Genomic DNA, 9,845 nt, shown 5'->3' on the forward strand with positions numbered 1-9,845 from the left:
TCTGAGTGATGTGGCTCAGGCTAATCTCACACAGAAATTTGTTTCATGACTGGTGCTCAGTTTAACACCAAAACTAGTCTCTACTCATAGGATAGTGAAAATAACAAATAATAAAAAAGACCTAGTAAAAATGGTGATTTAAATAATTAGACTTACGCGCCAAACAACATTGTACATTATATGGCCAAAAGTTTGTGGACACCTGACCATCACACCCATTTGTGGGTCTTCCCCCTATCTGTGGCCACATAGTTGGAAGCACAGAATTGTATAGGATGTCTTTGTATGTTGTAGTGTTACAATTTCCCTTCACTGGAACTAAGAGGCCCAAACCTGTTCCAGCATGAAACCACAAACTTTTGATCATATAGTGTATACGTCTCATGAAAAGTACAACTTTAATCTTTACTTCCAACTTTCTATTAATTTTTTTTATGGAAGGAATAAAAGACAACATGGTTTGCTGTCAGCAATAGGGTGGTGTGGTTATTTTCCTACAGCAGAATGTCCCATAGTGTTGCTAACAATTACAATTTTATATGTAATAAAAAAAAACACCACACTTTTTTATCCATTTAAAGTTACTTTTAATGTTGAGGAACATCTCTGAGACAAGTTAGTGTTCTATTATCACTTGTGTTATAGCAGTTATATACAGTCATACAGTCATTCTCTTACCAGCCTCTCATTTTCCTTTCTCTTAATAATAATAATAATAATAATAAGTTTGTTGTATCTACTATAGATGTACAGTTACTATAGAAAGTCTAACATATTGGAATAGAAGCGTTAATATGAACCTCTCCATTGAGTTATAGTCAGCACTATTGTCAGAGTTGTGCTGTTACAGATAATCAATTAACACCTTCTGATTAAACAGATTTGAGAATTCAACAGACAGTCTAAACTTCAGCTGATTAGTTTGGGTGAGTCTGAAGTCTCAGCTTCCTGTTCTTGGCTGACAAGAGAGGAACCTGATGTGGCCTTCTGATTTTGTTGTAGCCCATCTGTCTCAAGGTTCAGTGTGCTGTGTGTGCTGGGATGCTTTTCTGCTCATCACGGTTGTAAAGCGTTACTATCTGAGCTACTGTCAGTTTGAACCAGTCTACCCGTTCTCTTGCCTGTTCACTTGACCTGTATCAGCATGCATTGAGTGTATATTATATTGGAAAATGAGGCTTTGACTCAGTGGTATTTTCCCAGTGTAAATAAGTAACCAGTACTATCACAGCAGAATAGGATGGGTGAGATCTGTCCTATGGTTAATGCATCCTGTAGCATTTGATTGACATGAACTCATCACATTACTGTCGAAGTGGCAAAGACTAAAAACCTGGGCTTACATCGCCTCCCTGTGTTCACTATTATATATGACACTTTCCCATTACTAGTGTCTCTGCTCAAAGTGCTCTCACCTCTCTGATATTTGCTGTAGTAGTACCTGTGAAAAGAAACCACAATGACACACTGTGGATCAGTATATCAGTCTGAAGATCTTGGTAAGTCATAACCTGTAAGTGTCTTTAGTGTTCTTCTAATATGTAAATGTAATATGTGCTTGCAGATAATGAGAAGTTCTTCTGTAGAACATGACAGGAACTGGACTAAACTGTACGAGTGCAATAGTGGAAAGGGAATAGACAAGTGAAATCATTTGATCAGTACAAAAGGAGATCGGGTTGATTGAAAGAGGTTGTATGAGGGGGAGGAGTCGCAGTGCTGCTGCATTGCGAAATCTACACGTGAAATATAAATTGCTCCATTTCCACATGTTCCACACAGAAGCAGCTGTCAACACAAGACACTGGTCCACTTTAATGCACTGCTTGTTAGATGGTAAACTATCACATATGCAGAGAATATACTGGAGTTATATAGTGCACCTTGGGTTGACCATTTAAACATACTAACAGTCATTGTGTGTAAAGTGTTCTTTTGGAAGAAGAACCTGTGGAACTGTGATTTTTGTTTTTTTTAGAAGAGAACATTTGCTTTTACAGTCAGCTCTCCAAACCAGTGCAGCAGCAAGATCCACTTAAGGTGAGCCAAACAACACACACACATATCTAAAAATTTTATATATATATATATATATATATATATATATATATATATATATATATATATATATATATATATATATATATTTATACACACACACACACACACACACACACACACACACACATATATATATATATATATATACAGTGAGGGAAAGAAGTATTTGATCCCCTGCTGATTTTGTACGTTTGCCCACTGACAAAGAAATGATCAGTCTATAATTTTAATGGTAGATTTATTTGAACAGTGAGAGACAGAATAACAACAAAAAAATCCAGAAAAACACATGTCAAAAATGTTATAAATTGATTTGCATTTTAATGAGGGAAATAAGTATTTGACCCCCTCTCAATCAGAAAGATTTCTGGCTCCCAGGTGTCTTTTATACAGGTAACGAGCTGAGATTAGGAGCACACTCTTAAAGGGAGTGCTCCTAATATCAGCTTGTTACCTGTATAAAAGACACCTGTCCACAGAAGCAATCAATCAATCAGATTCCAAACTCTCCACCATGGCCAAGACCAAAGAGCTCTCCAAGGATATATATATATATCTCCAAGGATATATATATATATACACACACACAAACACACACACACTACAGGTCAAAAATTTGGAGACGTTTGACTGAAATATTTCAATGTTTAAGAATCTTTTCATCTGAAGGTGTGTGATTAAATGTGTGAAATCAGTGCTGTAGACAAAAATATAATTGTGCAATAACATTCATTTCTTTCATTAGAAAACTAACATTTTATTTACAAAAAATATTTTTTTAAACGGATGACTCGGAGCGAAATATTCATAAAAGCAGGAGATCAGTGTGCAGCGTCGGTGTGAACTCCTTTAGTACTGTTTAAAAATCATCTCGGGGAAATTCCTCAAGAAATCGGGTGAGAAAACGTCAAGAATACATTTCTGGAAATTCTAGGGGAAAAGCGTGTCTACTCTGAAGATGCTAAAATACTAAATTATTTTGATTTATTTTGGATTTTGTATAAAATATATATATATATATATAAAATAAATAAAATATATAAATAATAATTCACATAGTTCCATTTGTGTTATTCCAGAGTTTTGATGTCTTCTAAAATGACATTCTAAAATGTGGAAATTAAAAATAAAGAATGAGTGTGTCTAAACTTTTGCCCGGTAGTGTGTGTGTATATATATATATATATATATATATATATATATATATATATATATATATATACACACACACATACAGGTGCATCTACAAAATTTGAATATTGTGGAAAAGTAAGTAAATTTTTTCCGTAATTTAGTTAAAAAAGTGGAGCTTTCATATTTTCTATATGTCCACGCCACGCCACATTGATGCAGTAATTCGTGCAAGCGGAACCCCGACCAAGTAAATGAACATATTTTTCATAAGGTCAACATTTCTGTATTATAAATTCTTTATTCTAATATTTTGAGGAACTGGATTTTTGATATCCATGAGTTGTACGCCGTAATCATTAACACAAAAAAGGCTTGAAATATTTAATTTATGTGTAATGAATCTAGAACATATGAAAGTTCCACTTTTTGAATTAAATTACGGAATATTTTTACTTTCCACGATAGATGCACCTGTACACACACATACTGTATATCTATTAAAAGGGCAAACGCCATTTTTAGATTATTAGTCATTATGTTACATCATAACCCATTTTATTCTCTGTATTATCTCAGTTGCAATGATCTTAACCTGCTTTAATATTATTTGGAGCAAACATCCTATTCACTTCTACACTGTTAAACTTAACAGACAAAACATTAATGACAAACATTAGTTAAGAAAATTAATATTCATAAAGAGTTCAGGGTGGTAAAGTGGCACAGAAGGTAGTGTTATATATAGCTATATCACAGCTCCAGGGCCCTGGTCCTGATCTCGGGCATTGAACCCTGCACTATAGGGTTTGTCTTTCATGACAGAACAGAAAAAAAATGCTAAAACTATTAAGCATTCACAGAAGTTTTGAAGAACCTGTTTTTCTGTGGATGGCAGGCTGACAGATTAGACATAACAGCAGATGGGCTCTTCAGTAATTGTATACCCGGTTCTTTATAGACCAAATACAACTGAGACGATCGCTTTAAGCACTACATACGATCCCTTGAGGAGCATTTTTTGTGTAGCGTGTAGCAACACCTGCTAATGATCTGAATCAACTGATGACGCATTGTGTAATGTGTGAATTACCCAGAAATGTGCCACACCTCTGGGCACTGTGCTCTGGAATTTTTCATGATGACGGGAAAGCTTCCTGATCTCATGTTTCCTTTTTACCAGCAGCTATAACTAACCATTATCTTGTGAGCATGTGATGCAACTCATTTTAATTTTGTTTTGAGACTACTGTAAACCTGTAAAAATGACTTGATATGTTAAGTTATGATAATGTTTAGATTTCTAAAATGAAAATCACAGTAATTTATAGTGCCAATATATAATCTATGACAGAAAATCTATTATTATCAATTATTATTAAGTGACAGTAAGTGTTATAGAGGTAAAAGGTTCTTGTGTGCATTTTTGATTTAGATTATTTCGGGCATTGCACACAAATATTAGAACTCTTAAGCATTCTTCGTTTGCCTGCACTAGGAGAACCCTTAAAGTTTCGATGTAGAACCCTGCTTCATAGTGTTTCCTTAAGAGCTAGGGTGTCCAAGTAGAACTCTTTTTAAGTGGCTAAGAAGCCTTAACCATCCAATAAACCTTTAAAGAACCCTGGAAGCACTGTTTTTTCTCTAAGAGGGTAGTTAGGGTGTGTAGGATTTATAATACACCTGAATGGAAAATCCATGGTACTTTCCATTCAGAGAATTATGCCTGTGTTGAGATTGCAGCAGTCAGTAAAAATGTAATGTGAACTGAGGAGTGGAAGCCTCTGATGGCTCACAGAATTAAGTAATCGTGGGAAACTCCAGCTCAGTGGCCAGAGGAATGATGCGTTCCATCCTGTATTGCGCAATCCACCCTTTTACAACTTTTGCAGTTTTTAAAAGAATAAACTGAACAGATATTTATTTGGCTTGTGTTACTCGTCGCCTTGTAAACAGAATGTTAAAGAATAAATAGTCTTACAGAAAACTCACATAACATATTGAAATGCACTTTCAAACATATTTCACATGTAATCAAATATTACTCACATTCAAATCCAACATTTCTAGCACGCTTCATAAAAAATTGCAACAATTCTTTTTTAAAATGAAGACATACTGTGATGAATATTTTGGGCCTGAACATATTGGGTTGCTCTGTAGTTCTTCACAAATGGTGTTGGTGTATAAACTTTATTTAGAAAATGAATGCCCCAAGAAAACATGAAAAAGTCAAACTCAGGACTTAGAGGACTCAGGCCAAGGCTGGACATTTGTTTGCATTTATTTTTAAATAGTCTTGCGTCTCCACAACACATGTTTTTGAGAGAACATGCTCATGGGAGTGATGAGTAGATATGTTTGAGTAGAAATCTGCATGTAATGTTTATTTTAAATTATTCAATCATTTTGGCAATTATTATGTAAGAGTAGCTGAACCAGGACCCAAGGAACAATGACATACTGTATATGTCTTACAACCAGCAGGTACTGTTGCTGGTTTGATCTTGAGCTCGAGCTGCTGTCTGTGTACATTTTCTGTGCATGTTCTTCCCATGTTTCTGTGGGTTCCTCAGGGATTTCCAGTTTCTTCCCACCTCCCAAAAATGTGTATGTTCATTGCGGTTTACGATGGACTGGTGTCCCAATCAGGATGTAATTCAGGGTGTTCTCGGGATAGGCTCCAGACTCACTGTGACCCAGGAAGACTTGTATCCTGTACACCAGTGGTCACCAACCCTGTTCCTGGAGATCTACCATCCTGAAGACTCTAGCTTCAACTATAATCGTGCCCACCTGACTATCTAATCATTGCCTTAAGAAGTTCTTGATAAACTAAAACAGTTGTGTTAGATTTTGGTTGGAGATGAAACCTGCAGGAAGGTAGATCTCAAGGAAGAGGGATGGTGACCACTGCTGTTCACGCTTAGGAATTTCAATCTGCTTTTCACATTTGGAGATGGTTCAAAGTAGAAACCAAGAAACAAGTAGGTAGTTATACTCAAGAACTGTTGAGGAACCATTTTTTTCCCTTCCAAAAGTGTGGTAACAGGTCTTGACCACTGGAGTTTATCTAGTTATAAAAATAGGAGAGAGAGAGAATTTGAATTTCGAAGCTAGAAAATCCATCTCATCACATATCCTGCTCCTTACATAGCATGGGAACAGAACTATGAAGACTTCTCTCTGTAAAGAAGGGACTGTATTTGAGAAATCCCTGTCTGTCTTGATTCTTGCCAATTTGTAGTGATAAAGAAAAAAAGTAAAACAGAAAATAGAAGTGAGAGCACGAAAGAGAGAACTTCTTATTTTCTGTCTTGTGTGACTTCTTATATACTTAAAAGATCACATACTGAATGAAATGTCTTTTTCAGATGCTTTCAACAGAGCCTCCTGTCAGCGTGTTCACTTCAGAGAACCCCAGCAACGACAACTCCCAAAACAACACTTTCCTGGACTCAGAATTCCGCTACAGACTCTTCCCCGCTTTCTACGGAGTGGTGTTTGTAATCGGGCTGGTAGCCAATGCGTATGTCCTCTATGTCCTGCATCACATGCGAGATTCCAGAGCCATGAATGAGATGCGCATCTACATGACCAACCTGACTGTAGCGGACCTGCTTTTCGTCTGTGTGCTTCCCTTCTGGATTAGCTATTATTGTCAGAATGGCAACTGGATCTACTCAGACACTCTGTGCAGCATTAGTGGCTCGCTGTTCTTTGTCAACACCTACTGCTCTGTCCTCTTCCTCACTGTCATCAGCGTCAATCGTTACTGGGCTGTGACTCAGCCACTGGTGGCCGCTTCCACTGACTGCTGGAAGCGTGGCGTCATTATCTCAGTGATTGTCTGGGCTGTTACCCTGGCGGCGGCAGCCTATCAGCTTGCTACACCCGGCATCCAGGAAGACAAGAACGCAGTTGGTGGCACCATCTCACGATGCTTCGAGGGCTACCAAAATAATAACGACAAATCTAAGCTCCCTGTTGTTGTTATCCACTTCATCATCATTGGCCTGTTCTTTACAGTCTTCCTCCTTGTGGTGTTGTGCAATGTGCGCATCGCTTGCACCCTCCTAGCACAGCCCATCAGTCAGCCACGACCCAGTACAGGAAGACGGCCCCAAGGTACCAAACGACGTGCCTTGCGGATGCTGTGCGCTGTTGTAGGTGTGTTTGTTGTTTGTTTTGTTCCTCATCATGTGGTCCAGGGACCCTGGACGCTGGCCGTATTGAAGATGACCAACTGGAGTGAGGAAACCCGGCAGTTTCTGAATGACGCCCACCAAGTCACGCTGCTCCTCATGGGGTTGAACTGCATCCTGGACCCAATTGTATACTGCTTTTCCACCAGAAAGTTTCGCATGTACATCCAGGGTCACCTGAAGAAAGTGAAGCAAGGCAAAAACTGCTCCAACCACACCAGCACCACGGGTTTGTCTATGAAAATCAGGAATCAATGTGAAGAACTGAGTGTCTTTGAAGAGAAGGACTAGCAGAGATTTGAAAGACCTCTAACAAACTTTCATGGCAAGCTGTATTTACGGTCTGGGACATCGAGCAAAGACTTGGCATTTTCAGATGAGGTGTAAAAATGAGCCTGCATCTGGGACAGAAGGAATTTCACATTTTTATCCAGAAGGTAGAAACGAATTCCCACTGGCATCATTATCAGCAGGTAGTCGAACGGCATTGTGGGTATTGTAACAAACTGTTAAACAAGGTGAAAAAAAAGCATGTTCATGAAAGAAGTTTAAATTGAAAAAGACAACTCAGTATTTCTGTACAAACTAAGTCTAGGACATTATTGAAGATAACATGTTAATTATAAAGACTCAGGGTGAATTTTTACCTTCATGTTTTTAAGTGACTGATAAGTAATTTCAAAATTATCTGTGCACTGTCCAAAAGAAATTGCAGGATTTCCTAGACCTGAAAATGGTGTCTGTACTAATCATTATTTCAGCATGTAACTTATCAGTCATTGTAGCTTGTTCTGGACTTCCCCTGTACTCTGAATGTCATGATCTTGTTATCTTGGGCAAGTTTTGTGTTCCTTAAAAGAGGGGAAATACAGGGTATTGTGTTCTGTGGTTCACATCGCCAGTGCTCTCCCATGTTTGCATTTTTATTCTGAATTAATCCATCAGCTAAATTTAAAGACCTTTACTCTTTAATCAGGTAGATTTTACTCCAGTGAAAGCAGTAACTTGTAAAGAGAGCAGTTCAGGGTGGGGACTGGGAATCATTATGGATCATGCATGTTTGTGGGTTTGTCACAGGGTTTGCCGTGGTTGGATCTTCCAGCAGGACAATGATCCAAAACATACGTCACAATTAACACATAAATGGTTTACTGACCACAAAATCAAGGTCCTTCCATGTCCATCCCAGTCCCCTGACCTGAACCCCATAGAAAACCAGGAGAGTCCACCAGCGTGGACCTCGAATTGTGAAGGATCTGGAGAGATTCAGTATGGAGGAACGGTCTCAGATCCATCGCCATGTATTCTACAACCTCATCAGGCGTTATAGGAGACTCAGAGCTGTTATCTAGGCAAACGGAGCTAGCACAAAGTACTGATAAAAAGGGTGCCATTAATTGTGGCCCACATATATTTAACAAGAAAAAAAAAAAAAATACAAATACAAATACAATACAAAAAATTAGTGGTTAGCAGGTTCGCCTCACACCTCCAGGGTCGGGGGTTCGAGTCCCACCGTGGTCCTGTGTGTGCGGAGTTTGCATGTTCTCCCCGTGCTGCGGGGGTTTCCTCCGGGTACTCTGGTTTCCTCCCCCAGTCCAAACACACGCATGGTAGGCTGATTGGCGTGTCTAAAGTGTCCGTAGTGTATGAACGGGTGTGTGAGTGTGTGTGTGATTGTGTTCCTGCGATGGATTAGCACCCTGTCCAGGGTGTACCCCGCCTTGTGCCCCATGCTCCCTGGGATAGGCTCCAGGTTCAAGGTGACCCTGAAGGATAAGCGGTATAGAAGATGGATGGATGGATATTTGCTGAAGCTTTATTGTTGTTGTTTTTTATTTGCAGTGTATATGAATTTTATGTGTCTGCATATTTTTGCATATTTTCCTTAATAAAGTGTCAATGCACTTAACTGTTAGATAAACAGTCTAAACCAGTTTAGTTTGGCTTATTTGTTCTTTCTATGTTATTAACAATGTTGAAACTATGCCATCATGACATTCAGTCCTAGCTTGCATGTGAGTCATAAAAAGTGTTGCAAAGCACTTTACTCCCTCAGTACATTTTTTATTGCAGAAATTAAAACATAAGTTAAGCACAGACAAATTGGCAATATTTTGTATTATAATTTGAATAATGTGATAAAATAATGAGTTTATATATACGCTCTTATTTGTTGAGCTTTGCACGTCCCCCAGTCAAACCCATGAAATTACATTTAAAATACCCTCAATATATTTTTTTAATTGTTTGATTTTTTTCCCTAATAAAGCTACTATTTTTTAAAAAAATGAAATGATTATCAAAATTATAATTGTAAGTACATTAAAAGATTTCAGTGTGTGCACATCATAAATGTACACTTTTTTGTTTAAAGTCCAAATAAAAGGAAAGTGAAAAAAGAAAAAAATGAAAGGAAAATGTTTGCACATTAAATAAAAGGAAGAA

General features: G+C 37.8%; 1 protein-coding gene across 1 annotated transcript; it reads left to right on the forward strand.

The window, feature by feature from the left end:
- The first annotated feature begins 1,754 nt into the window (after window positions 1-1,754).
- ptafr (platelet-activating factor receptor) lies at window positions 1,755-9,333 on the forward strand. The gene is made up of 3 exons (XM_017475354.3): window positions 1,755-1,836; window positions 1,979-2,040; window positions 6,567-9,333. Exons 1-3 carry the CDS (start codon window positions 1,770-1,772, stop codon window positions 7,686-7,688), a joined length of 1,251 nt encoding a protein of 416 aa, XP_017330843.2. The 5' UTR covers window positions 1,755-1,769; the 3' UTR covers window positions 7,689-9,333.
- Window positions 9,334-9,845: the final 512 nt, after the last annotated feature.

Source organism: Ictalurus punctatus, chromosome 9, assembly GCF_001660625.3.
Source record: "Ictalurus punctatus breed USDA103 chromosome 9, Coco_2.0, whole genome shotgun sequence".
Taxonomy (NCBI): Eukaryota; Metazoa; Chordata; class Actinopteri; order Siluriformes; family Ictaluridae; genus Ictalurus; species Ictalurus punctatus.

Coding starts and splice junctions, on each gene's coding strand:
- ptafr (XM_017475354.3), top strand. CDS start 1,770: ATGTTCCACACAGAAGCAGCTGTCAACACAAGACACTGGTCCACTTTA. Junction 1,837..1,978: donor AATGCACTGCTTGTTAGATG/GTAAACTATCAC, acceptor TGTTTTTTTTAG/AAGAGAACATTTGCTTTTAC. Junction 2,041..6,566: donor AGCAGCAAGATCCACTTAAG/GTGAGCCAAACA, acceptor TGTCTTTTTCAG/ATGCTTTCAACAGAGCCTCC.